The sequence below is a fragment of the Rhinopithecus bieti genome, unplaced genomic scaffold (genome assembly GCF_001698545.2).
Source record: "Rhinopithecus bieti isolate Rb0 unplaced genomic scaffold, ASM169854v2 scaffold_9899, whole genome shotgun sequence".
Lineage (NCBI taxonomy): Eukaryota > Metazoa > Chordata > Mammalia > Primates > Cercopithecidae > Rhinopithecus > Rhinopithecus bieti.
The window spans coordinates 988,500-1,015,052 of record NW_016806979.1 but is presented as its reverse complement, the minus strand read 5'-3'; the positions used below and the strand labels follow the sequence as shown (position 1 = coordinate 1,015,052).

General features: G+C 64.9%; 4 protein-coding genes across 5 annotated transcripts in view; 3 read left to right on the top strand and 1 right to left on the bottom strand.

Moving 5' to 3' along the window:
• The window catches only part of ASPSCR1 (ASPSCR1 tether for SLC2A4, UBX domain containing), a 42,431-nt gene extending 34,136 nt beyond the window's left edge, over positions 1-8,295 (top strand). Inside the window, exons 8-16 of the mRNA XM_017879213.1 lie at positions 143-342; positions 639-720; positions 1,821-1,887; positions 2,565-2,627; positions 3,245-3,297; positions 7,359-7,410; positions 7,690-7,759; positions 7,830-8,002; positions 8,198-8,295. Coding sequence (XP_017734702.1) covers positions 143-342; positions 639-720; positions 1,821-1,887; positions 2,565-2,627; positions 3,245-3,297; positions 7,359-7,410; positions 7,690-7,759; positions 7,830-8,002; positions 8,198-8,211 — 774 coding nt within the window. The 3' untranslated portion in view covers positions 8,212-8,295. The remainder of the gene's footprint in view (positions 1-142; positions 343-638; positions 721-1,820; positions 1,888-2,564; positions 2,628-3,244; positions 3,298-7,358; positions 7,411-7,689; positions 7,760-7,829; positions 8,003-8,197) is intronic.
• Positions 8,296-9,586: 1,291 nt separating this feature from the next.
• On the bottom strand, positions 9,587-13,767 carry CENPX (centromere protein X). 2 transcript variants are annotated; one of them, XM_017879210.1, is made up of 5 exons: positions 13,650-13,767; positions 10,733-10,784; positions 10,518-10,571; positions 10,175-10,263; positions 9,587-10,101 (listed from the first exon to the last, which is right to left on the bottom strand). In XM_017879210.1, the coding sequence occupies exons 1-5, from the start codon at positions 13,683-13,685 to the stop codon at positions 10,087-10,089; spliced, it is 246 nt and encodes an 81-aa protein (XP_017734699.1). In that variant the 5' UTR covers positions 13,686-13,767; the 3' UTR covers positions 9,587-10,086. The 2 variants fall into 2 exon arrangements, with proteins under 2 accessions (XP_017734699.1, XP_017734701.1); XM_017879212.1 differs by having other exon boundaries at positions 10,190-10,263.
• A 330-nt stretch (positions 13,768-14,097) lies between these two features.
• On the top strand, positions 14,098-26,133 carry LRRC45 (leucine rich repeat containing 45). The gene is given in 18 exon segments (XM_017879208.1): positions 14,098-14,681; positions 15,097-15,158; positions 15,522-15,592; positions 15,836-16,014; positions 16,210-16,338; positions 21,902-22,014; positions 22,381-22,439; positions 22,667-22,744; positions 23,001-23,050; positions 23,053-23,135; positions 23,222-23,299; positions 23,376-23,487; positions 23,588-23,658; positions 24,078-24,170; positions 24,530-24,622; positions 25,045-25,218; positions 25,300-25,447; positions 25,590-26,133. Coding segments are annotated over 18 exon segments (2,010 nt in total). The 5' UTR covers positions 14,098-14,461; the 3' UTR covers positions 25,787-26,133.
• Positions 17,296-20,885, top strand: LOC108534096 (leucine-rich repeat-containing protein 45-like). The gene is made up of 10 exons (XM_017879209.1): positions 17,296-17,580; positions 17,839-17,974; positions 18,061-18,138; positions 18,216-18,327; positions 18,430-18,500; positions 18,920-19,012; positions 19,372-19,464; positions 19,887-20,060; positions 20,141-20,288; positions 20,431-20,885. Exons 2-10 carry the CDS (start codon positions 17,846-17,848, stop codon positions 20,601-20,603), a joined length of 1,071 nt encoding a protein of 356 aa, XP_017734698.1. The 5' UTR covers positions 17,296-17,580; positions 17,839-17,845; the 3' UTR covers positions 20,604-20,885.
• Positions 26,134-26,553: the final 420 nt, after the last annotated feature.

Here is a 26,553-nt window from a genome sequence, read left to right as displayed (position 1 = left end):
CTGGCACTGTGCTGGCCGGGGCCAGGGAGAGAGTGGGCCCAGCTCCCACGTCTGTGTGCCCACCTCGGCTGGGGGCACCGACAGCCCGGGGTGTGGAGGGCCCCCCGTGACACCCACCGTCAGCCGCGCCCTCTGCCTCTAGCCCGTGGACCTGGAGCCTGTGGACCGGGAGCCTGTGGACCGGGAGCCCGTGGACCGGGAGCCCGTGGACCGGGAGCCTGTGGTGTGCCACCCTGACCTGGAGGAGCGGCTGCAGGCCTGGCCAGCGGAGCTGCCTGACGAGTTCTTTGAGCTGACGGTGGATGACGTGAGAAGGCGCTTGGCCCAGCTCAAGAGTGAGCGGTGGGTGCTCCCTCGGTGCCTCCCAGCTTCTTCGAGTCAGGGTTTGCCCCATCAGGTGCCTGTGCTGCCCGCCGTCCCCAGGTGCCAGCACTGGCTCCTGGCCCAGGTCCCTGACAGGCTGCCCTTAAGAGCACCTCAGAGGGTTGGGGCCCAGGGAGGGGCGTTCAGATCTTCCTACCTTGTGCGGGGAGAGCAGTCCACTTCCACCCTGGCGGGTGCAGGTGAGCAGCCCAGGGCCTGTTGCCGTGGCCCCCATTCCGACCAGAAGCCCTGTTCCCTTCCCCTCCTCACCACAGGAAGCGCCTGGAAGAAGCACCCTTGGTGACCAAGGCCTTCAGGGAGGCGCAGATAAAGGAGAAGCTGGAGCGCTACCCAAAGGTCTGCAGACGGGACGTGGGGGCAGCAGAGGCACAGCTCTGAGTGGGCCCCCCCTGAGGTCTATGGACGGGACGTGGGGGCAGCGGAGGCACAGCTCTGAGCAGGGACCCCCTGAGGTCTGTGGGTGGGATGTGGGGGCAGCGGAGGCACAGCTCTGAGCAGGACCGCCCCCCGTGGTGGCATGCCTGCCCCTAGTGGCCAGTCGATCCTCCCCTGCTCATGATTTAGAATGAAACTTTTTTTGTTGTTGTTGAGACGGAGTTTCTCTCTGTCGCCCAGGTTGGAGTCAGTGGCACGATCTTAGCTTACTGCAAGCTCCGCCTCCTGGGTTCACGCCGTTCTCCCGCCTCAGCCTCCCGAGTAGCTGGAACTACAGGCGCCCGCCACTCACGCCCAGCTAATTTTGTTTTTGTGTTTTTTAGTAGAGACAGGGTTTCACCGTGTTAGCCAGGATGGTCTCAATCTCCTGACCTCGTGATCCGCCTGCCTCGGCCTCCCAAAGTGCTGGGATTACAGGCGTGAGCCACAGTGCCCGGCCTTTTTTTTTATTGACATGGAGCTTTGCTGTCGCCCAGGCTGGAGTGTGGTGGTGCGATCTCGCCTCACCACAGCCTCCGCCTCCTGGTTCAAGCGGTTCTCCTGCCTCAGCCTCCTGAGCAGCTGAGATTTCAGGTGCCCACTACCACTAGCTCGGCTAATTTTTGGATTTTTTTAAGTAGAGGTGGGATTTCACTATGTTGGCCAGGCTGTTCTTGAACTCCTAACCTCAGGTGATCCACCCGCCTCGACCTCCCAAAGTTCCGGGGTCACAGGTGTGAGCCACCGCCCCTGGTCGAATGAAACTTTAAACAGCAAATTTGAACACAGGTCAATGTGGTTTTAGAACTCAGGCCACCATGCGCATGCACGGTACTCGGCTGTCTCCGTGCCCAGCCTGCCACGGGGGAGTCGAGGCCCAGGCCCTGATTGGGGGTGGCTGCTGCTTCTGCCTGCCCCAGCCCTGGCGTCCGTGGCCTGGCATGGGCCGAGCGGGGAGGCCATGCCCTGGTCCCTGGTGCAGCTCCGGCTGTCCCTCCGACCCCTCCACTTGTCTGGCCTAGGTGGCTCTGAGGGTTCTGTTCCCCGACCGCTACGTCCTACAGGGCTTCTTCCGCCCCAGCGAGACAGGTGGGCAGCGCTGCCGGGTGTCCGGGGATGGGGGTCGGGGGCCCACAGAGCCCCTCCTGGCTCCTTCCTTCCAGGCCACAGGATGGCAGCCACCTGGCCTGCGGATCCCTGGGCACTGGGCAGGTGCAGGTGCTGGGGTCCCCTTGGGGGTGCAGAGGCGACCCAGTTTGCAGAGTGTCAGGCAGGCTGGGCACTCGCTCCAGGTGAGCCTGTGGTCCTGAGTGCTCACGTCACCCACCTACTGGGCACGGCTGGGGCAGAGGGGCACCCAGAGGAAGGCACCATACCCCGGGAGGAGGGCAGTGGTGCTGTGACATTCAGGGGCTTGTGACCTGTACCTCAGACAGCTGGGTGGCAGCAACCCAAGGTCGCAGGGACCTCCCCCAGGGAAGCACTGAGGCTGGGGCGGGGCGTGGGACTGGGGGGTACGGGCTGGCAGCGGGAGTGCCCTCTTGCAGCAGGGCGGGGGTCCCAAGTGTGGCCCGCATGGGGGCCCAGCCACATCGAGCACCTGGGGTGCTGTGGGAGGAACAGGGCTGAATTCCCACCCCTCGGGGAAAGGCCCAGGAGGGTGGGAGCAGTGGCCCAGTGCCCGGGGCAGCCCGGGGCTGGTGTGGAGGAAGAGCTGTCTGTACAGCTCTTTCTGTTTCTCTTACTGTTCTCTTTCTCCTCTGCAGTGGGGGACTTGCGAGACTTCGTGAGGAGCCACCTGGGGAACCCCAAGCTGTCGTTTTACCTGTGTAAGTTTTTTCTCCTGAGCCCACTCCTGCCTCCAGTGCTCGAGCCCCTGGTGCTGTGGGCACACTGCCTGTCCCAGCTGGGGCTCGCAGCAGCTTCTCCACGGGAGCAGCACCTGTGGCCTCCCGCCCAGCTGCCTCCTGCAGCCCGTGGTGTCTGTGTGGGGACCTGGCAGGGCCCTTCTCCCTGAGCCGGGCGGTGGGAGCCAGGCTTCCTGCCTTCTGTCCCGGCGCCCCGTTCCCCTCTGGAGCCCTGCTGCCACCCAGCCTGGTCCCCACCCCGGGGCTCAGGCCACTCCTGCCCGAGGACTGTGGGAAGGGTAGGTGGACAGGAAGCGGCTGGCCTCCGTTGGAGTGTTTAGGTGGCAAAGGGTTAGGCTGCCCACGCCAAGGGGAGCTGGGCTGCATGGGTGGTGACCCCTGTAGTTGGGCCTGCCCCGCCCCGGCCCCTCCGAGCCCCCAGCTGGGGTTTCTGCAGCAGGAGTGTGGGCATGGGGCGTGATCATGAGGGGCTCTTCTGCCCCACTTGAGGTGTCACCCGCATCTTCAGGCCTGTCTTCTTTTGGGACATGGATGGGGACCGCAGTGCTTCCTAACACATAGATGCCTTCTCTCCTCAGTCATCACCCCTCCAAAAACAGTCCTGGACGACCACACGCGGACCCTCTTTCAGGTACCTGAAGGCCTCCCTGGGGTGCTGCGGGGCGGGGCCCTCCAGGGAGGGCAGGACGCGAGGGTGAGGCCTGCAGTCAGGAAGGAGTGGCTTGGCAGGCGCTGGTGTGGGATAATAAAACCTTTGAGAGCGGGTGGGTTCAGAGGGGGCCGTGCGCCTCTGAAGTTGTTTCTGACAGGTCTTTCCAGCCTCCTCTGCTTCCTGCCTGGCCCCGGGTGAGAAAGGGCCTGCTAGGCGGCCTGACTGAACTGAGGCCGCTTGGAGGTCTCGGCCCCCCTGGGCTGCTGTGCTGGGGCCAAGGCAGCACCAGTCCCCGCCCAGGCGTCTGGGTGAGGAAGGGCCCGGCAGGCCTGGGAGCAGGGCTTGGGGAGCCCCAGAGGGATCAGGCCCTCAGCTAGAGACGGCTGCCTGGGGCTTCAGCTGCAAAGTCTGTGTTCCTGCCCCTTCCCCCTTCCCGGCCTCTCCCGCTGGCCCCACTGGCCCCTGCTAGGAATGGCCTGGTACCCATAGCTGTGCGCTGCTTCTGTGGGTCCCTGCCACCTCCCTGAGAGCTCCTGAGGGTGGGGCCAGAGTGAGGGTGCCCGGTCCCCAGCCCTGCTGGGCCGCCCTCCAGAGCCAGAAGCAATGAATGTCCTGTCCTTGGCCTGTGGGAGAGCCGCCTGGGGCCTTCCGAAGCCCTCTGGCCTAATGTTTCCTCTTCAAAGCCTCTTCAGATATTTTAATTAGCAACAGAGGCGTTTTTTTTTTTTTTAAGTGGCCACAGGCCTCTGCAGAGGCCTGGGTTGGAGGTGAGAAGCTTGCTTGCTGCCTGGGGCTGCAGCCACTTGCTGAGATGGGGTAAGAAGGCTGGCAGCTGCCAGGGGTGATCAGGAGCAGTACTGAGCGGGGTTCCCTGAGGCAGAGGCAGGGGAGGGGTGAGACAGTCCACCCTGAGCCCCCGAGCTGCCGGGCGGACTCTGGGCCTCCTTCCTCCGTCTCCACCCCCTCCCTTGCTGGCCAGCCAGTTGATAAACATTGAATTTGGAAGATGCTTTGGGATGGAGGAGGACCAGTGCCCAGGCCTGCAGCCCACCCTCCCACTGGGAGGCCCCCTAAGAGCCCTGGGGTGCTGCTGCCCTGTTCCTGGGGATACATGGCTTCCCCGCCAGCCACCATCTCCTGCCCTCCGTCAGCTCGGCTCTAGTCTGGGGGCCTCTCGGGGTGGTGTCCCTGGTGACGTTCCTGCCTGCCTGCCGTCAGAGAGCTGGCGGGGCTGAGGGAGGGAAGCCTGCCTCCCTGGCAGGCAAGCAGGCGGTGGGCGTGGAAGCACCGGCTTTCATGTCTGTCTCTGGCAGGGCCCTGCTCCAGCTGCCTGCTGCCTGGGGGGTGTCCAGGGGCCAGCCCCCTGCTTCTGAGAGGGACAGCGTGCGTGGGTGTGGGGGCTCGGGTCGCCTGGCAGCCCTCTGTGGCCCTGGCCCAGGAGAGCACAGGTTTTCTGGGAGAGCCGGGAGGAGGCGGCCAGGATCGAGGACAGGGAATTGTGAGCAGTGTGGGGGCACCACTATGGGAACAAAGCCCCCACTGCTGCCTGAAATCTGCTTCCTGGCCCTGGGCGTCAGGGCTGGCACGGTCACCTCTGTGTGCGGTCCGCGTCCTCATGTCATAAGGAAGGTCATCCTGGACTAGGCCCACCTTTGATGTCACGGTCACGTCACTTATCTCTTCAAAGTCTCTGCTGTTTGGGCTTCCTTCCGTTGGCTTTGGTGGGGCAAGCCTGGCTCCTAACACCCTCTGTTTGTTGGAGCTCTCAGGCTGCCTCGGGGGACCCTCTGCCAGGACACTGGCCACCCACCTGGGAGGGAGTGACTGGCACTTCCGGCCTGAGTGCCTGCTGGGCGCCCACCCCTAGCCAATTCTGTTCTCCCTTTCCACCCAGGACAGCCCCGTCCTGTACTGCTGTGTTGCCCACTGCCAGGGCCTCTCTGGGAACGACAGGCCCCTTCCTCCCACCCACCAGGCCCTGCCCCACCTGGACCCTCTGAAATGTTCCTTGTTGACAAATGGTCTTGCAGAAGGTGGGATGGCGCCTGCAGTCCCCGCTCCCGCTCTGTGGGTGGATGCCCCGTCTCTCCCTCCCGGGCACCGTGGTGCCGCCTCCCGGGCACTGTGGTGCCATCTCCCTGCCCAGGCACCATGGTGCCACCTCCCTCCCGGGTGTCTTGGGCTGTAAGGGCTCCTCTCTTGGCTTCATTTCCCTGAGGGTGGTGCCGTTCTCTTTGGAGGGGGCGACCAGGGCGCTGGGCCACGTGTGCATGCAGCCCCTGCAGAGTTGCTGCCCCATGGGGGTTGGCGTGGGCCTCCTTTCGGAAACTCTTCCTGGCAACACTGAGTGGGGTAAGGGGCTGGCAGCAGAGAGGTGGCCGGATTTGGGACCCCAGTGTCCTGGACAGCAGCTAGGGAGGGGCCGGCTCCAGGCCCTCAGGCTGTGTCAGGGCAGGGCGGGCGCCCCCACTTCTCCCTGTCAGCCGAGGGAGCCAGGCAGGGGCAGCCTGAGATCTCCTGGGACAGTGCTGGTGGGGAAAGGCCCCTCAGCCTGAGCCTCCCTCCAAGGCCCGTCCTGGGCCCTGCTCTGGGTGGCTGGGGGGATGGTGTGACCCACCTTCCTTTTCTCGCCCCAGCTTGGTGACCGGGTGGTTCCATTCACCTGGGGTCCCTTACTGAAATGGCGCCTGGGAACCAGGGCAGAGAACACCCTTTCCACTGGTGGGGGATGGAGGTGACATGGACTCTCGGAGGCTCCTTTTTTGGGGTCCATCCAGAGGCCGAGCCTTTCCAAGCACTGGTCAGCCTCCATGCCGCCCAGTCTGCTGACCCTCCTCTCCACCATCCCCTCGTCCGAGCAGTGGGATCCCTCCTGAGTCAAGGCTGGGCACAAGCATGTGGGGACAGGCTGGGTAGGCTGCCTGGCTCAGTGCTCCCTGCACAGAAGCGCAGACAGAGCCCGGGTGCCCCAGGCCCAGCCACCAAGCCTACTTCCCTCCACTGGCGTTCCCGAGTCCTGCCTGCCCCTTTCTGTGCATCCCACGGGGCAGTGCCGAGTGAGGGTCCTGGCCTGTGCGGCTGTGATGAACTCCAGGTGCCTCTCTGCATCGGTGGCTTCTGAGGGAGCCCTCTTGCCCCTTGCGGGTGGGCTGCAGGTGGGGCTGGCCAGGCCTCCTGTGCCCACAGCGGCCTCTGGGCAGTGTCCCCTGGGCTTCTGTGAGCAGTTGCAGCCTGGGTGTGGATCTTGGAGGCCCCGTGGTGACGGAGCATGCCGTCCGCCTGTGAGAGGCTGAGACCACTCCTGGCGCCGTCCTCCCCGTGCTCCCTTCCTGGCTCCCCAGCTTCCGGCGCCTCTTCAGGGCCATTCGGGCAGCCCCTGCCCACCCCACAGGCCCTTCTCTCCTCACAAGGCTTTGATCCCAGGCGGCACAATTGGGTTTTCAAAGCATTCACGGCCCTTGTTTGTGTCCCTGGGCCCCTGGCTGGAGGCTGAGGTTTCAGCGTTCCTGGGCCTGGCCTTTGAAGCTTCCTCTTATTAATCTTTTAACATCCCCAGCCCCACTCCCACCCCAGCCTGTGGCCCCAAGCAGCCTGGAGCCGGGAGGGGGAATCTGGATCTAGGAGGGGGATACCCCACCCTGGCAGCTGCACCTCTCCACGGTGGTCCCGGCACATACGCCAGGACCCGCCACGCCTGGCCCCACCTTCCTCAGGTGCAGAGGCCAGAGGAGGGAGGACTGTGATGCTGCGTGGCTTGAGGACCCTCGAGGCTGCAGCCTTCAGCTGGCTTGGGGCTTGGGGTGGTCCCATGGAGGGTGCTGGTCCCAGGGCACCCTGGCCTTCCGTACAGGGGTAGGGTTGGTGCCAGACAGGAAGCTGGGCGAAGAGGGCTTCATGGGGGCCGGGCAGGCAGAGCCCGCCTGATGGTGGAGCTGTGGCCATCACCAGGGCCGGACCCTGGGGGTGTGGCTGCCTCCACCGCAGGGGGGTGCTCTGCCCACAGTGCCCACCCGGCCCCTGACCCCCCGCCCTCCCTGCAGGCAAACCTCTTCCCGGCCGCTCTGGTACACTTTGGAGCCAAGGAGCCGGCAGGTGAGTGTCGGTGGTTGGGGCCGGTGTTGGAGCCCGGCCAGCCTGTCTCTGGACCTCAGAGCCAGCTGCCTGGAAGGGCGTTCAGTCTGGGGCCTCCTTTGGGTCTGAGAGGGAGCTCTGCGGCCCCCAATAACCACCTCCCCGAGAGAGGGCTGGGACAGCCACTTGCTGGTCACCGCCCTCCCAGAGCCGAGTGCTGGTGGGCAGATGCTGGGCGGATGGCGGATGGCGGGTGGGCCCCCCCTCAGAGGCTCAGGTTGAGCTTGTGCCTCCTTGCAGGTGCCTACCTGGAGCCTGGCCTGCTGGAGCACGCCATCTCCCCATCTGCAGCCGACATGCTGGTGGCCAGGTAAGTGCCTGTGGGTCTGGGGGCACCTCCCATGGTGGCACTTACCACCTACATCTTCGCCTCCCCCTAGGTGCATGTCCAGGGTCGCCGGGTCCCCTTCCCCATCGCCAGCCCCTGACCCTGCACCTGAGTCTGAACCAACTGCTGAGGAGGGGGCACTGGGCCCCCCTGAGCCCATCCCAGGGATGGCCCAGCCTGTGAAGAGGAGCCTGGGCAAGGTGCCCAAGTGGCTGAAGCTTCCGGGTACTGCGGCCGGGTGGAAGGCAGGGTGCTGTGGCCGGGTGGAGGGTGGGGGGCCGGGTGCTGTGGCAGGGCCATTGGGCTGAAGGGCTAGGTGCTGTGGCCAGCAGGGCTGAGTGCTTCAGCTGGGCTGTTGGGCGGGTGGCCAGGTGGCAGGAGCCCAGGGCCTGTGGTCACCCTGGTGTGTTTGCACTACAGCCAGCAAGAGGTGAGAGCCACCAGCCCGAGGTGCCCACTCTGCCACCCACAGGACCACCTCTCCTGCCAGCAGGAATAAAGACTTGTGCATCCCTCAACACATTCCTGTCGTGCTTCCTCCAGAAAAGGGCCCCCATCCTCTGCCCTGGCTCAGCTGGACCGCAGTGTCCAGGCCTGAGAGCCTGGTGGACCGTGGTGTGGGCCCCCGAGGAGCCTGGTGGACCGTGGTGCTGCATCCTGAACCCACATGGGTCCTCTTCATTTTTACCTAACAGTTATTTATCCCTCCTCCAAGGAGAACAGAAGTGCTGGAAGAAAGGCTTTTTTGGGGAAATTACCTGCAACCCAGGAGCCAAGCCCTGGGCCAAGAGCTGGGGGAGGAGTTAGTAGGTCCCCCCACATCTGCAGGGCAGGGCCTGACCTTGGGCCTCCCACTGCCCCTGAGCGGCTATAGTGCTGGGTTCTGGCCCTGGCCCACCCCACAGCCAGCCTCCCCAGCAAGTCTGATGATTTCCACAGGCTCCCAGGGCTTTCAAACTGACCTACTGAGGTGGGCAGAGCGGGGAAGGGGTGGGTCTCAGCAGCCCTGCCTTCCCGGGGCCAGTGGGGCTCAATCAAGGATGAAGAGGCTTGCCTCAAAGTTGTCTTTGGGCACCAGGGCAGGAGAGAGGCTGGGCCGCCTCTGATGGTCCCACGGGGCAGCTCTTGTGCTTCCCACCCTGACTCCCTACCCCTTCCCCTCACTGCGTGGGGCACCAGGATGGCACTCAGCTGAGAGCCCCTGGGGTGCTTCCAGTCCTGGGCTCTGACGAGAGAGAGTGAGGTGGGCTGGAGGGGAAGTGGCCAAGGCTCTGCCCACTTCCCAAGCGTTGGCACAAGTGGAGCTTATGTCAGAGGCCCCCGAGAGTCAGAGGGCAGCCAGACTTGGGCGGGGCATCCAGGCAGGTCCCACAGCCCTGTGTCTCCAAGGGTGGGCAGAGGGCATGGCTGAGGGGGCTGACCTGCACCCCCATGGCACTGCTTGGGACCAGTGTCGGAGAAAAGGGGAGGCCTGTTCTTCATTTCAGCAGGCCCTTGGGCCAGGGACTCTCTCACCCTGTGCGTCTTGGTCCTGCCTGTGGCCACTGCCTGCGGCCACAGGAACATTCCTGGAAGCCACTGCCCACTGTGGCTGCCCCAACCCCTGGGGCAGGAGGAACATTTTCCAGGCGGGTGTGCGCGGTCCGGGTTCCGCAGCGCCTGGGGGCGGGGCCGAGTCACTCGCACACATGCTGTGTGTTACTGCGTCCTCCTGGTGCTTTGCTTTCTTACCAGGAGTGGAAGGGCGCACACGGGGAGTGAGGCTTTGAAGCAGTTTGACTTTGGTGATTAATGGCAAGAAGGCCGAGCTGGGAGAGACAGTTTTGATTTATTGATGTTGCTTTGTGAGAACAAATTTATAGCCTGGGGAAGCATCTTCCAAGGGGAATAGCGCATGGCTGGAAAGGTCACACGCCAGCTTTGATGTCGGGTGGCAGGAATGTGGGCAGGAGGCGGCGCTGCCAGCCGCTGTTTGTCAAACACACAGGCTACCTGCTGGCCGGGCCTTTCCCAGCACCTGCCTGTAGGACCCTGGGTGGTACGCACTGTTGCCCCAGGGAGGAGAGGCAGGGACTCCCCAGGTGCTGCCCCTTCCCACACCAGTGTCCCTACTGGACACTCCAAGGGCAGCAGTGCACCGCAGTCCTGCTCCTTCTGCACAGGCTGGAGACACCTGGGGATCTTGTTTGAATCAACTCTAAACCCCTCAGGTCCTTCCCCGCCTGTTATCAGAGGCCGCTGGAAACACAAGGCCTGCTTCTATGGACCGGGGGCTCCTCTGGGGGTGGCCTCAGCCACGGCTGAGATCCCTAGAAGTCCAGGAGCTGTGGGGGAGAGAAGTGCTTAGGGCCAGCCAGGTGGGCACCTCCACTGGCGCCGTGACCCACGCTCACCCACCAGCTGCGGGAGCACCTTCTCCAGCTGGTCCACATCCACACGGAGCGCGTCTTCTGCCTGGGCCTGCCGCACCCCGCGGACTGCTGCTTCTGCGGTAAGAAACGCGCGAGGTGGGGGATCTTAAACCCGAGCCCAGCGAGGGCCTCAGCCTGGGCCGGTGCCCCTACCCACACCCATGGGCAGCCCCCAGAACCAGGCCACAGCACCTGACAAACAGGCTCAGGAGACCCAAGTTTAGGACCTTGTGGGAAACTGGGGAAAACACCTCTTGGTTTTCCCGCTGTGAAAACACAAAAAGAATTCTGGACGCGGTGCCCGGAGGGAGCGTGGGCCCCGGACTCACCCACAACAAAGATCTTCAGCAACTCCGCCGTGAGCTGCAGCGCGTCCCTGCTCACTGCAAGGCAGGGGAGGTCATGTGGGACCCTCACCCACTGCTCCGGCTGGGGGCTCCAGACCTACCCCCGCCCTCCCCAGGCCTTGGCCCTGCGGACTTGCGGGAAAGGGTCTCTGAGGACAAGTACAGGGACCACCTCCCGCCCACACCCCTACCCGCACCTTTGGTCTTGTCATCCTTAAAGTGCAGGTGCAGCAGCCTGCTCACCAGCTCCTGGAGGGGAGGGGGTGTCAGCGCCAGGCCCCGCCCTCCCCCCCCGCACACCCCGGGGTGGTGGTCATTGGGTGACGGTGGCTGTGACTTCCGGCTGGAGACGCCCTCTGTGCTTGGGCCTCCCCCAGGGCAGGGGACAAGGGCCAGCCTAGTGGTTAGGGTGGCAGAAGCTGGAGAAGCAGGATGTGTGGGCAGCTCCACTTGGGGCGCCAGGACTCTTCGCAAGGTCTGTGCAAGGAGCCTCCCTACAGCGTGAGTGGTTGTAGACATGGGAGCAGGCCCTGCTGCTGGGGCTCCAGGGAGAGTGGAGAAAGGCCTCGTTGAGTCTGGCCTGATCCTGCACTCCCATCCCCGGCGGAGGGCCATGGCTCTGCTCTCCTTGTGGAGAGGCAGGGAAGGCAGAGCCCGGGTTGGGTCTGGAGGCTGGAGGTGGCTGCTCCCAGGTGGGCTGGACTGAGGGAGTGCCACCCATAAGGCCTTGCTTGTGCCAACTCTGTTCTGGGTGCTGGGTCAGCTCCACCGGTCCTGCCCTGGTGCTCATGATCCTGCAGGAGGTGCTGGTGTCCTGGGAGTACAGAGCTAGGCTGTGCCAGTGTGGTCCGCAGGCTGGAGTGAGGGGTGGGCCAGACGCTGAGGGCCCAGGGCCTGATCAGCTCTCCGTGGCAGGCAACTCGGAGTCCTTTCTAGGTTTTTTGTGGAAAGCAGTACTGGCATTTGAAAGGACCACTCTGGCTGCCAAGCCCAGGGTGGGGGGAAGGGGGGGGCTGCAGAGCCAGGGCCTTTCTGCCTTCCTGATGGACGGAGGACAGGGACAAGGGAGGAGTCCACGCTGAGAACCCAAAAGGATAGCACTGCTCTGAGGAGATGGGGGGCTGTGGGCATGTGTAGTTTGGAGCCAGGACACAGGAGCTCAGTTTGGGATGCATTGTGTGAACACAGGAGCTATCCACAGAGTGGCGGGTGGCAGCGGCAGTGGTGGCGGCCGAGACTCAGGAGGGCAGCCCCGGGTGGCTGGTGGAGCCACCAGACTCAGTGAGGCGGCCCAGGCCGGGCACTGGCCCACAGTGGCTGGGAAAGGAGCCAGCATGGAGTGTCCAGGTCTGGGGGCAGGGGCAGTGGGCACCCAGGAGCCCAGAAACACAGGCACTAACCTGTGAACAACCGGCCAGGCCGCCAGCATCGGCCACAGGGAGGTCACAGCACCTCACCCTGAGCAGTCCAGCAGGTGACAAGCAGAGCATGGATGGGTGAAGCCCTGAGACGCGGGAGGTGAAGAATGTTCCCCAGCAGGGGGCGGCAGGGTCCAGCATCCCGGCTCGTCCTGAGCCCTCGCCGTCCCCTAGCCAGGGTCCCAGTCACCACCCGCATGAGCTCAGCGCCACCTGCTGGTCCTTCCTGCTGCTTACAGCCAGCAATACCGGAAAGGCGCCAGAAGACGTAGAGAAGGCACTAGCTTCCCACCTGCTCCGGGACCCCATGCCAGAGAGTGGCGGATGCCAGAGCTGCCTTGACAATCCAAGGGGCTGCTCCGTACACCGGCAGCGGCCTCGGATGGTAGGCCCAGCACTGGGGCAGTTGTGGGAGGGCCTGGGACACACCCAGCTTTGCCCCATGACCTGTGGGTGCCACACCAGGGCTGCAGGCCCCCTGCTCCCCATCATCTTCACACTCATCCTCTGCAATGACCGCAACTCCAGCTCTGGCCAGAGCCCTCGGGCCTCTAGTTGTCAGGTGGGCTTGATGGAGAGAACACATGACCTCCTGGGGTGTGTACCCAGTGCCCCCTCTCCGGCAGTGGCCTTTGAGCTACTCTAACCTGGGGGAATTCTCCCAACCACCCAGTGAGGTGGCCCATGCCTCAGTGACTGAGTTCTGGCGAGAATCTTCAGCAACTCCACCAGAGTGCCCCACACTGACCCCCTGCTGTCTTGGGTGATAAAGCAGGGCCTGATGCAGGAGAAACAAAGAATTCTCCCTGCTTCTACAGGACTTCCCTGAAGCCCTCCCCCCACGACGGGTTCACAAGGGCCTGAGACCCTCCCTTCCCAGGCCACAGAGGCCCACGAGGCCCTGCTGACATCGAGGAAGCTCAGTGCCCCAACCTTCAGGTAGAGCAAAAGAAAGAAAGGCTCAGAAACCACTCTGCCTGCACTGATGGGACCCCGCACATGGACTCTGCACATGGCACCCTGTGAGAGCTCCACTTGCCAGGGGCAGGGAAGAGCGGGGCACGCCCTGCAGCCTGGGCGGATCCTGGCTCAGACGGCCTGGGTCTGACCCTAGCTCTGCTGAGTCACTTAACGCCCCCGTGCCTCAGTTTCCCCACTCGCGGGTGGGGTTAATCCGTGTCAAGTGTGAGTAACGTGGAGTACCGAGGAAACCACGCGTTCCTAGCCCAGTGCTGGTGCCCACTATGGAGCAGGCAAAAGGGAAACCACTGTGCCTGGCGGCTAGGGTAGGTCCTGCCGGCTCCTCGGGCTGGACGGTCTCACTGTCCCCGTCCTGGGGCCTGATCTCCCCTTAACAGGAGACCCCAGGCTCAGGGCGCAGGGCGGCGGCCCAGCTCCTCCTCTCTCTTCGCCGGCTTGGACTCCGCCATGACGGCGCCCACCCCTGCCTGTTTCTGCAGACCCTTTCCACCTTCCCGCAGCTCCGGCTGCCCCACGCGCCCTCCTACTAGCTGCGAGACCCCCGCCCAGGAGGGCGCGGGGCGCGCGGCCGGGCTGGGGTCGGAGTCTGAGAACGGGCCCAACCTCAAAGACACAGGTGGGCGGCGCGGGGGCTGGCGTCTGGCCCTCACGGTGTCACGCGTGGGGTCGGGACGGAGCGTCCACACCCGCCTGGCCCCTACCTGCCGGCCCTCACCTTCCGGAAGCCGGCTCCAGCTCCGGCTCCCTCCATGATCGCAGCCTCGACGCACGCCCTCCGGAACCCCGCCCCTCCAGCCAATGAGAGCAGAGCGCGCCCTCGGAGCCCCGCCCCGCTCCCTAGCCAAAGAACCCGGAGCGCCTTCTCTCGGAGCCCCGCCCCAATGCCTCAGCCAATGAGGCTGGAGCGCGCCCTCCAGCAGCCCCCGCCCTCACGCCCCTCAGCCAATGAACCCGGAGCGCGCCCTTGCGGCGCACCTCCCTCACGCCCGTCAGCCAATGAGCCTGGAGCATGCCCCCTCGGGGCCCCACCCTCATGCCGCTAGCCAATGAGCCTGGAGCGCGCTGCCCCCTTTCAGCCTGCGACCAGAAGGGCGCGCCAGTTCCTTTGTTTTCATTGGCCCGCACCGAGAGCTGCCTGCGCAGAGCCTGCTGGGAGTTGTAGTTCCCGCGGCCTCTCCCGGCGCGCCTTGTTCTTCCTGGATACTGAGGCCCCGACGCGGCAGTCGCGAGGCCGGGGGTCGGGGCTGCAGGCGCGGCAGGGCCGGGTGGGGTCGCGCGACGCGCCTGCCTGCTTCCTGCACGGGTAGTCCCCAAGCACTGGGGGGCCCCAGCCCAAAGCGGACCTTGACTACCGCCCAGCCCCGCGCTCCAGGACCTCCCGCCCGCGGAGCCCCCTCGGATTGCTCTTCGTCTGGGTCAGCGGAGGCCCCGTCTCCCGTACTCGGCGCTGGGACTGCTCCGCACCGGGCGGCTCCCTTTAAGCAGCTGCGGGAGCATGCGGAGGAGGCCCTGCCGGCCCCGCGGGTCATGGAGGAGTTCCGGCGCTCCTACAGCCGCCTGTGCAGGGAGAGTGGGGCCGAGCCCCAGGAGGCTGTCCTGCAGCAGCTGCACCAGCTTCCCAGGGGCCGGCTGGACCTGGCCACGCAGAGCCTGACGGTGGAGACCTGCAGGGCCCTGGGCAAGCTGCTGCCGAGGGAGATGCTGTGCACGGAGCTGGTCCTGAGTGACTGCATGCTCAGCGAGGAAGGTGGGCAGGCGTGGCGGGGTGGATCCCTCTGCTCCTTAGCTGCCCACACCGTTGCCTCGGCAGCCCCAGAGGTCGCTTCCTCTCCAGGCTCTCCTCTTTCTGTGCCGTAGTTAAAGCGAGCAGGGGCGCCCCTTCCTGCACCTGGGAGTAGAGGACAGTTCCTCTGTATGACAGGGGAGAGACCTTGACATGCGCCGCTTACCTGGTTCCCCGCGTGCTGAGCCGGCTTGGTGCCTGACAGGGGCCGCAGGTGTTTCAAACATGACTTCATAGCGAGACTCTTGGCCAGCGCCAACCCAGACCACCGGGACAGTTGTCCCTCCCTGGGTCTAGGGAGATGCCCTGAAAAGGGGCCAACGGGGAGGATCTTGGGGTCAGCAGGGGCAGAGAGTGACCGCTGGCCCCCCTTACACAGGGGCCACACTGCTGCTCCGAGGCCTGTGTGCCAGCACCGTGCTGCGCTTTCTGGACTTAAAGGTGAGATACCTGCGCTCTTGAGTGTCCAAGTGTGCCACCCAAGGGCAAGAGGAGAGGGGGAAGATGCCAGGTCTCAGGGGCCGGGGGTCTGGGCAGGTGGCTGGAAACTGTCTGTGAGTCCCCAGGCTGTTCTCTGATGGCCTCCTGGGTGTGACCATCTCCGGAGCAAGAGTTCATGTCGGCAAACAAGCCGGCCCTTGGAAGCCCCCTAAAGGCAGGGAGCCCAGGAGCTGAGGGAGGCTGCACCTCCCAGCAGAGTGCACCCCAGCCTTGTCCCCTGGCTGACCAAGGCCCTTGGGGCACGGGCGGAAATTCAGAGCCAATCAGGGCACGGGAGTGACTGACGGCCTGTTTCTCTCCTAGGGCAACAACCTTCGGGCCGCAGGGGCCGAGGCTCTGGGAAGACTCCTCCGACAGAACAAGTCCATTCAGAGGTGGGGGTGGTCCGGGCCCACCATCACCGCGGGCCCTGTCTCTGTGGTTGAGGACTGGCCCCAGAGCACATGGTTCTGCAGCCCGAGTTCCACACTGCCAGTTGCCCGTGTTTCACATACGCTGGCAGGGAGTAGTCAGAGGCTCCGGCCCATCAGACCCCAAGCCCACACCTGTCCCTAAGCCCTGGACCCCACAGGCCAGGCAGTCCCCCAGGCGAACTCTGGCTCCTGCCCCTCCTGCAGCCTTTCGCTGGAGTGGAACAGCCTGGGCACGTGGGACGATGCCTTTGCCACCTTCTGCGGGGGCCTGGCGGCCAACGGCACCCTGCAGCAGCTGGACCTCCGCAACAACCAGATCAATCACAAGGGCGCTGAGGAGCTGGCCCTCGCCCTGAAGGGCAACACCACCCTCCAGCAGCTGGGTGAGGCTTCCCAGGCGCCTCAGGCTCCTTCATCCCTCTGAGGCTGCCTTTGCTCTTGGAAGTAAGGGGCTAGGGGACTTGCCTGCGTTCCTGCTCTGTTGACCACAAGGCAGTGACCCCAGGGAAGCACCCCAGCCAGGCCAGCTCCCCCTCTGCCAGGTGCATTCTGTCTTGTGACTACAGGTTTCCTTCCAGACCTGCGCTGGAATAACATTGGCCTCCTGGGAGGCCGGGCCCTCATGAACTGTCTCCCCAGCAACAGAACCCTGTGGAGGCTGGACCTGGCTGGGAACAACGTCCCCGGAGATGTCCTCAGAGCCGTGGGTACGGTGCGGGGCTGTGTGGAGCCATGTGTCAGCCTTTGACAGAGGCCTGTCCGCTGAGGTCGGGGTGCTCGGCTCAGGACTGGAACTGATGAGGAGAGCAGCCTGAGAGCCCGGGGAAGCGGGAAGGAGCAGAGGGGTCGTGGGGCACCTGTTTGGCACTTGATTGGCGTCGACCACACATTGGCACTGTCTGAGGTGCCCTGTGTGCTTGCTGAGTTCTTAGGACCTGTGCAGTGGCAGGGTGCCCATTTCACAGCTGGGAAAGCTGAAGCCGTGTGGCTCACAGCCCTGGCCTTGATGGCTTTGCTGATGTTTCAGGTGGCCCAGGCCTTGGCCAGGAAGGCTCCCTGGTCACCCTGAGTTTGTGGCCCTACATGTGAGTCATGAGAGGTGGGGCCTCCTGGCCTATGCTGGCCTCCACATTCCCTCCCACCAGCGACCCCAAATCCTTGCAGCTGATGTCTCAGCCTTAGGCCCCAGTGCCCCAGACCCAGCTGAGAACTTTGCCAGGCCCCGTACTCCCTAATCCGCACACAGCGGCAGCCTCTTCCGGCCCCTGTGCTGAGGCTCCCCCCTTCTGCTGGCTCTGCCTGGCCTCTGGCTCCAGCTGCACCGTCCCTGGCTTTGCCTCAGTGCTGCCCTGGGTGTTGTCATCGCTCCTGACCTCTGCCCCCTAGCCACATGCCACCCAGATCTTTCCAGAACATGAGCTGGGCACAGCGTTCGCCTCAGCATTGTGCGGTGCCCCTTGACCTTTGGGATGGTGGCCAGATGCCCCAGGATGGCCCTCGTCTTTTGCGGTGTAGCAGCCCCCACCACCTCTGCCACACGTGTGCCCGCGCCCCCCAACACCAGGTGCCTCCTGCTCACAGCCCCAACCCCATGAAGCACCTTCCACCCTCATGCACTGAGGGGCACCCCTGACTTGCCAGNAGGTGAGCGGGCCCAGGGCAGGGGCAAGGCAAGGCTTCAGGGATCGGGTCCTGGCTCAGACTCAGGTGGGACCAACCTGAGCCCACAAGTGAGGCCACGAGGTGGTGGCTGGAGGCTCAGTGCCCAGGCGACCGTAGATGCTTAAGGAACAGCAGCAGCTACCAAGGCCAGAGGCGTACGGGAGCGCTCTGGGGTTTGGGTGACTCTGCACCCTCCTCTCTGCCCACAGTGCGTCGGCAGCCCGTGTAGGACAGCTTCAGGAAGCCCTGAATGAGAGGCACTCCATCATCAACGCTCTCAAGGCCAAGTAAGTAGGGGGTGGCTCAGGATACTTCAGAGACGTGCCCACAGCACAGAGGAGGGTGGTGTGAGCCTGTGTGCAAGTCCTGTTTGCAAAGTAGAGTTGGGAAATGGTGAGGCTGGGGCAGTAACCCAGAAGTCTTCCTGGAGGAGGCGGTTGCTGGCTGGGATTGACTAGGTGCCCAGCAACAGTGAGAGCAGCGAGGCCTTTGTAAGGCACATGAAGCTCCAGCCGGGGCGGGGGTGCTGCCCTTCCTTTCTGCAGGCTGCAGATGACGGAGGCCGCCCTGGCTCTGTCAGAGCAGAAGGCCCAGGACCTGGGGGAACTCCTGGCCACAGCGGAGCAGGAGCAGCTGAGCCTATCGCAGAGGCAGGCCAAGGAGCTCAAGCTGGAGCAGCAGGTGGGTGGGCGGGCTTGAGAGGGGTGGGCCAAGGGATGGGTGGCAGCTTCGTGACCCTCACAGCCCATACCACGTTCCCCTCCCAGGAAGCTGCGGAGCGGGAGTCTAAGCTCCTCAGAGACTTGTCTGCTGCCAATGAAAAGAACCTGCTTCTGCAAAGCCAGGTAGCTGTGGGGGAGCCAGGGAGCCCAGGGTGGGCACGGCAGGGCTGCAGCTTCCCTCTCTCGTGCCGGCTTTCCAGGTAGAGGAGTTGGAGCGGAAGGTCAGGTGTCAGCAGGAGCAGCTGTTCCAGACCAGGCAGGAACTGACCAGCACATCAGCCGAGCTGAAGATGCGGGCCATCCAGGCCGAGGGTGGGCATGGGCAGGCCTGCTGTGGAAGGGTTGGGGATGGGCACCCTGGGGACAGGGTCCCCCAGGGGATGCTTACACACACTCTGCCCCCTGGGCTTCCAGAGCGCCTGGACATGGAGAAGAGAAGGTGCAGACAGAGCCTGGAGGACTCAGAAAGCCTGCGCATCAAGGAGGTGCCCTCTTTGTTGGCCTCATCTGGCCTCTAACGCTCCTCAGCCTCTGTCCTTGGTGTCATGCAGGTGTCCCCAAAGCACATGCCTGGTGGGAGTTCCCCTTGCCAACCTGGGGTCACTGGGTGGCTGTATTTTGCCAGCCTGAGCGGATGTCAGACCCGGAACCTTCTATTGGGGCTGGGAGGGGACCCCGGCCATGCCTCAGCCGTAGTACAGGCTGCCACTGAAGAGACACCAAGCCCCACCTGTGCAGGGTGCACATGCTAGGGTAGTTTCCTGCTAGGCCACCCGAGGCAGTGCTTTCTCAGAATGAACAAGGATCCCAAGAGACGCCTGCCTTCCAGGGTGGGGAGTCCATGGGGGGAAGGTAGGGAGGTCCGGCTCTCCAGCCTGGCCCCACAATTCCTGCCCCTGAGCAGGTGGAGCACATGACCCGGCACCTGGAGGAGAGTGAGAGGGCCATGCAGGAGCGGGTGCAGAGGCTGGAGGCTGCTCGGCTGTCCCTGGAAGAGGTGAGCACCCACCAGGCAGGGCCAAGCTCTGCCTTAACCCTGGGCTGAACAAGGCAGGCACCCCTGATGTTCACCACCTCAGGACCACAGAGACCCCTTCCTGGCCTCAGAGCCTCATAAGTCCCACTTTGGGGACCCACCCACCAGTGTGCCCAAGAAGCCAGAGGGACTTAGGTGGCATTCGGGCTCCGTTGGCCGTAAGCACCTTGCTCAGCGAGCTAGGTGGCAGAGCAGCTGCGTGGCCCTCAGGAGGCTGGCAGAGAGGAGCTCCCCTGGTTGGTGTTGGCTGGATGGGCCAGAGAGAAAAGGGCCTTGGGCCAGGGACAGGAGAACGCGCTGGCAGGTGGCTGTCTACGTAGGAGTTGGGCCGAGTGAAAGCAGCGGCACTCAGCGAGCGTGGCCAGGCGGAGGAGGAGCTGATCAAGGCCAAGAACCAGGCCCACCTGGAGGAGGTGAGCCACACAGATGTCCACCACCCTCCAGGCTGCCCAACATCACCGTCCGCATGCAGACTCCAGAGCTGCGGTCTGAGTGGGGAGGCGGGAGTGTGGTGTTGAGGTCAGATTAGCACACCCTGGAGGCTGCTGGGTCAGCTTCAGCCTTAGATCAGGGCCTGAGATAGTGGAAAGGTTTGGCTCATCTCTGCAGCCTGTGACTACACGCATGGAGGGACTGGAAGGGTGGTGTGACCGGAGAGGGAGGAGGGGAGCCCAGAGGGCAGCTGGAGGAGGTGGCTGCCAGGGGTGCGGGTTCAGAGTCCTAGTAACTAGAGCAGCCAGTCCTGCAGAGGGGTGGGGTCGTGCCCATGCCGACATTCCCTCAGGTGAGCTCAGGCTGAGCCCCTCATTCTCCATGGCGGCTCCTGTGCTCACAGCGACAGCGTCTGGCTCACCTGGAGGACAAGCTGCGACTGCTGGCGCAGGCACGGGACGAGGCGCAGGGCGCTTGCCTGCAGCAGAGGCAGGCGGTGGCCGAGGCCCAGACCCGGGCCAGCCAGCTGGGCCTGCAAGTCGAGAGCCTGCGGCGGCGCCTGGAAGAGCTGCAGCAGGTAGCCGGGGCTCCAGCGGGGACCCCGGGCGTGCTAGGCCCCGACCCCTCACCTTACTCCCCAACCTTCGTGCCTGGCAGGAGCTGAGCCTCAAGGACCAGGAAAGGGTGGCCGAGGTGAGCAGGGTGCGCGTGGAGCTGCAGGAGCAGAACGGCCGGCTGCAGGCAGAGCTGGCGGCTCAGGAGGCGCTGAGGGAGAAGGCGGCGGCCCTGGAGCGCCAGCTGAAAGGTGAGCCAGACCCTCGCCCTCCCGCCGCCCACTGGTGGGACGTGAGGCTAGCCAGAGAGCGGGGCTGGCCACGTCTCCCGTGCTGAGGCCGTGCCACGGTGCGCTGGGACTGCGCCCGCTCACTGCGCTCCTTGCCCTGCAGTGATGGCGAGCGACCACCGAGAGGCGCTGCTGGACAGGGAGAGCGAAAACGCGTCTCTCCGGGAGAAGCTGCGGCTCCGGGAGGCGGAGATCGCCCGCATCCGGGACGAGGAGGCCCAGAGAGCGAGCTTCCTGCAGAACGCCGTCCTGGCTTACGTGCAGGGGTCCCCGTGAGGACCCTAAGCCCCCCAAAGTGAGGCAGGCCGGGAGGACCCGGGCGCAGTAGGAGTACATCAGGCGGCGCCCGAGATTTCTTGGACCGGGGCCGTCTCCCGCCCGGGCCGCCCCTTGAGACCCGGGTCGTCTGTTCCACGCGGGGTTGCAGCGACTGGAGGTGGTGCTGCGGCTGCCGGGCGATCCCGTGGGAGGCGCCTGGGAAGGGCTCCCTCGCTGCCCCTTCCCGGTCGACGCCACCTGGAAGCGCACCGGGAAGGGATCCCGCGGGCGCGTCTCCCCTCGCCATTTGCGATGTCATCGTGAACGCTGCGGCTGCCTGCGCGCGGCGGGGTTTGGAAATACAGCGCGTTTGCACTTTGTGATACATTCTGGCCTCGCCTCTCCCTCCAAACGCGCGACCCTCCGTGCCTCTCTCCAAACGCGCGGCCCTCTGCCCCAGCCCTGCACGGAGGGCCTGCCGGGGTGCGGCCGTTCGCCCCTCCTCGCCGCTGCCTGGAGGGACGGGAGGGCCGCTGGGGCTGTCCGTCTGGGGTTCGGGCGGCTGCAGACCCCGGAGTTCCCGGCTGGCTCCCGGCAGCAGGGGCGGGTCCCCGAGAACGCGCAGCGCGCGCAGCCGTCCCCGCTGGGTCCAGGTCGCTGGGCTCTCTCCGGCCTGCGAGGCGCCCCGAGGGACCTGCAGGAGACCCCACCGGGCCGGGGACGCGCTGGAGGCGGGGCTCCGCGGCTCGGTCTTTTGCGGTGTAGCAGCCCCCACCACCTCTGCCACACGTGTGCCCGCGCCCCCCAACACCAGGTGCCTCCTGCTCACAGCCCCAACCCCATGAAGCACCTTCCACCCTCATGCACTGAGGGGGCACCCCTGACTTGCCAGGTGAGACGTTGCCCTACAAGGCATAGATTCCCAAGCAGCCAGCTGCCGGGTGCAGGGCCGGTGGCCACCAGCCACTCCTGAGGCTAAGCAGCTCCGGGGTGACACAGCTCCTTGTGTGTGTGTGTGACTGAGTTCGCTCTGTCACCCAGGCTGGAGTGCAGTGGCACAATCTCGGCTCACTGCAGCTTCCACCTCCCGGGTTCAAGCGATTCTCCTGCCTCAGCCTCCCGAGTAGCTGGGATTACAGGTGTGCAATACTATGCATGGCTAATTTTTTGCATTTTTAGTAGAGATAGGGTTTCACCATGTTGGCCAGGCTGGTCTCAAACCCCTGACCTCAGGTGATCCACCCACCTCAACCTCCCAAAGTGCTGGGATTCCAGGCATGAGCCCCTGCGCCCGGCTGACACAGCTCCTTCTGCAGAGCAAGCCATGGGCCACAGCCAGGACCGGCTCACCACCTTCCAGGAGAACCAAGCCCGCACTCATGTCCTCAGCAAGGAGGTCCAGCACCTCCGGGAGGAGAAGTCCAAGCAGGTGAGAATGGCGCCTTCACTGAGCTTGGAGCTGCTCGTGGCTGGAGGGCCTGGCCATGTCCTGCCTCCCTCGGCCCCGTGGTCTACCCACCTGGGGCCCCAGAGCCTGTCCGAGTGGCTCGTACCAGGAAGGAGGGGCGGCCTCCTGGTCTGATCTCCTGCAGGTGGGCTTCCTTGGGGAGCTGGTGTCTGAGCCCCAAGGCCTCACTCTGCAGGAGCCACCCTTCCTGTGAAGGAGACAGGGCGCTGTGGGTGGAACCTTTTGCTGCCTTGCTGTGTTGGTGGGCACCGGCTCTCCTTCCCTGGAGAAGGTTGGGTGGACAGGCTGTAGGTGCTCTGACAGGGCTGTGGCTGTCTCTGTCCCCAGTTTCTGGACTTGATGGAGACCATTGATAAGCAGCGGGAAGAGATGGCCAAGAGCAGCAGGTGAGCGGGCCCAGGGCAGGGGCAAGGCAAGGCTTCAGGGATCGGGTCCTGGCTCAGACTCAGGTGGGACCAACCTGAGCCCACAAGTGAGGCCACGAGGTGGTGGCTGGAGGCTCAGTGCCCAGGCGACCGTAGATGCTTAAGGAACAGCAGCAGCTACCAAGGCCAGAGGCGTACGGGAGCGCTCTGGGGTTTGGGTGACTCTGCACCCTCCTCTCTGCCCACAGTGCGTCGGCAGCCCGTGTAGGACAGCTTCAGGAAGCCCTGAATGAGAGGCACTCCATCATCAACGCTCTCAAGGCCAAGTAAGTAGGGGTGGCTCAGGATACTTCAGAGACGTGCCCACAGCACAGAGGAGGGTGGTGTGAGCCTGTGTGCAAGTCCTGTTTGCAAAGTAGAGTTGGGAAATGGTGAGGCTGGGGCAGTAACCCAGAAGTCTTCCTGGAGGAGGCGGTTGCTGGCTGGGATTGACTAGGTGCCCAGCAACAGTGAGAGCAGCGAGGCCTTTGTAAGGCACATGAAGCTCCAGCCGGGGCGGGGTGCTGCCCTTCCTTTCTGCAGGCTGCAGATGACGGAGGCCGCCCTGGCTCTGTCAGAGCAGAAGGCCCAGGACCTGGGGAACTCCTGGCCACAGCGGAGCAGGAGCAGCTGAGCCTATCGCAGAGGCAGGCCAAGGAGCTCAAGCTGGAGCAGCAGGTGGGTGGGCGGGCTTGAGAGGGGTGGGCCAAGGGATGGGTGGCAGCTTCGTGACCCTCACAGCCCATACCACGTTCCCCTCCCAGGAAGCTGCGGAGCGGGAGTCTAAGCTCCTCAGAGACTTGTCTGCTGCCAATGAAAAGAACCTGCTTCTGCAAAGCCAGGTAGCTGTGGGGAGCCAGGGAGCCCAGGGTGGGCACGGCAGGGCTGCAGCTTCCCTCTCTCGTGCCGGCTTTCCAGGTAGAGGAGTTGGAGCGGAAGGTCAGGTGTCAGCAGGAGCAGCTGTTCCAGACCAGGCAGGAACTGACCAGCACATCAGCCGAGCTGAAGATGCGGGCCATCCAGGCCGAGGGTGGGCATGGGCAGGCCTGCTGTGGAAGGGTTGGGGATGGGCACCCTGGGGACAGGGTCCCCAGGGGATGCTTACACACACTCTGCCCCTGGGCTTCCAGAGCGCCTGGACATGGAGAAGAGAAGGTGCAGACAGAGCCTGGAGGACTCAGAAAGCCTGCGCATCAAGGAGGTGCCCTCTTTGTTGGCCTCATCTGGCCTCTAACGCTCCTCAGCCTCTGTCCTTGGTGTCATGCAGGTGTCCCCAAAGCACATGCCTGGTGGGAGTTCCCCTTGCCAACCTGGGGTCACTGGGTGGCTGTATTTTGCCAGCCTGAGCGGATGTCAGACCCGGAACCTTCTATTGGGGCTGGGAGGGGACCCCGGCCATGCCTCAGCCGTAGTACAGGCTGCCACTGAAGAGACACCAAGCCCCACCTGTGCAGGGTGCACATGCTAGGGTAGTTTCCTGCTAGGCCACCCGAGGCAGTGCTTTCTCAGAATGAACAAGGATCCCAAGAGACGCCTGCCTTCCAGGGTGGGGAGTCCATGGGGGGAAGGTAGGGAGGTCCGGCTCTCCAGCCTGGCCCCACAATTCCTGCCCCTGAGCAGGTGGAGCACATGACCCGGCACCTGGAGGAGAGTGAGAGGGCCATGCAGGAGCGGGTGCAGAGGCTGGAGGCTGCTCGGCTGTCCCTGGAAGAGGTGAGCACCCACCAGGCAGGGCCAAGCTCTGCCTTAACCCTGGGCTGAACAAGGCAGGCACCCCTGATGTTCACCACCTCAGGACCACAGAGACCCCTTCCTGGCCTCAGAGCCTCATAAGTCCCACTTTGGGGACCCACCCACCAGTGTGCCCAAGAAGCCAGAGGGACTTAGGTGGCATTCGGGCTCCGTTGGCCGTAAGCACCTTGCTCAGCGAGCTAGGTGGCAGAGCAGCTGCGTGGCCCTCAGGAGGCTGGCAGAGAGGAGCTCCCCTGGTTGGTGTTGGCTGGATGGGCCAGAGAGAAAAGGGCCTTGGGCCAGGGACAGGAGAACGCGCTGGCAGGTGGCTGTCTACGTAGGAGTTGGGCCGAGTGAAAGCAGCGGCACTCAGCGAGCGTGGCCAGGCGGAGGAGGAGCTGATCAAGGCCAAGAACCAGGCCCACCTGGAGGAGGTGAGCCACACAGATGTCCACCACCCTCCAGGCTGCCCAACATCACCGTCCGCATGCAGACTCCAGAGCTGCGGTCTGAGTGGGGAGGCGGGAGTGTGGTGTTGAGGTCAGATTAGCACACCCTGGAGGCTGCTGGGTCAGCTTCAGCCTTAGATCAGGGCCTGAGATAGTGGAAAGGTTTGGCTCATCTCTGCAGCCTGTGACTACACGCATGGAGGGACTGGAAGGGTGGTGTGACCGGAGAGGGAGGAGGGGAGCCCAGAGGGCAGCTGGAGGAGGTGGCTGCCAGGGGTGCGGGTTCAGAGTCCTAGTAACTAGAGCAGCCAGTCCTGCAGAGGGGTGGGGTCGTGCCCATGCCGACATTCCCTCAGGTGAGCTCAGGCTGAGCCCCTCATTCTCCATGGCGGCTCCTGTGCTCACAGCGACAGCGTCTGGCTCACCTGGAGGACAAGCTGCGACTGCTGGCGCAGGCACGGGACGAGGCGCAGGGCGCTTGCCTGCAGCAGAGGCAGGCGGTGGCCGAGGCCCAGACCCGGGCCAGCCAGCTGGGCCTGCAAGTCGAGAGCCTGCGGCGGCGCCTGGAAGAGCTGCAGCAGGTAGCCGGGGCTCCAGCGGGGACCCCCGGGCGTGCTAGGCCCCGACCCCTCACCTTACTCCCCAACCTTCGTGCCTGGCAGGAGCTGAGCCTCAAGGACCAGGAAAGGGTGGCCGAGGTGAGCAGGGTGCGCGTGGAGCTGCAGGAGCAGAACGGCCGGCTGCAGGCAGAGCTGGCGGCTCAGGAGGCGCTGAGGGAGAAGGCGGCGGCCCTGGAGCGCCAGCTGAAAGGTGAGCCAGACCCTCGCCCTCCCGCCGCCCACTGGTGGGACGTGAGGCTAGCCAGAGAGCGGGGCTGGCCACGTCTCCCGTGCTGAGGCCGTGCCACGGTGCGCTGGGACTGCGCCCGCTCACTGCGCTCCTTGCCCTGCAGTGATGGCGAGCGACCACCGAGAGGCGCTGCTGGACAGGGAGAGCGAAAACGCGTCTCTCCGGGAGAAGCTGCGGCTCCGGGAGGCGGAGATCGCCCGCATCCGGGACGAGGAGGCCCAGAGAGCGAGCTTCCTGCAGAACGCCGTCCTGGCTTACGTGCAGGGGTCCCCCGTGAGGACCCTAAGCCCCCCAAAGTGAGGCAGGCCGGGAGGACCCGGGCGCAGTAGGAGTACATCAGGCGGCGCCCGAGATTTCTTGGACCGGGGGCCGTCTCCCGCCCGGGCCGCCCCTTGAGACCCGGGTCGTCTGTTCCACGCGGGGGTTGCAGCGACTGGAGGTGGTGCTGCGGCTGCCGGGCGATCCCGTGGGAGGCGCCTGGGAAGGGCTCCCTCGCTGCCCCTTCCCGGTCGACGCCACCTGGAAGCGCACCGGGAAGGGATCCCGCGGGCGCGTCTCCCCCTCGCCATTTGCGATGTCATCGTGAACGCTGCGGCTGCCTGCGCGCGGCGGGGTTTGGAAATACAGCGCGTTTGCACTTTGTGATACATTCTGGCCTCGCCTCTCCCTCCAAACGCGCGACCCTCCGTGCCTCTCTCCAAACGCGCGGCCCTCTGCCCCCAGCCCTGCACGGAGGGCCTGCCGGGGTGCGGCCGTTCGCCCCTCCTCGCCGCTGCCTGGAGGGACGGGAGGGCCGCTGGGGCTGTCCGTCTGGGGGTTCGGGCGGCTGCAGACCCCGGAGTTCCCGGCTGGCTCCCGGCAGCAGGGGGCGGGTCCCCGAGAACGCGCAGCGCGCGCAGCCGTCCCCGCTGGGTCCAGGTCGCTGGGCTCTCTCCGGCCTGCGAGGCGCCCCGAGGGACCTGCAGGAGACCCCCACCGGGCCGGGGACGCGCTGGAGGCGGGGGCTCCGCGGCTCGCGCAGCTCTGCCCGGGTTCGGGCGGCCCCGCCCCCAAAGCCGCGCGGCCGG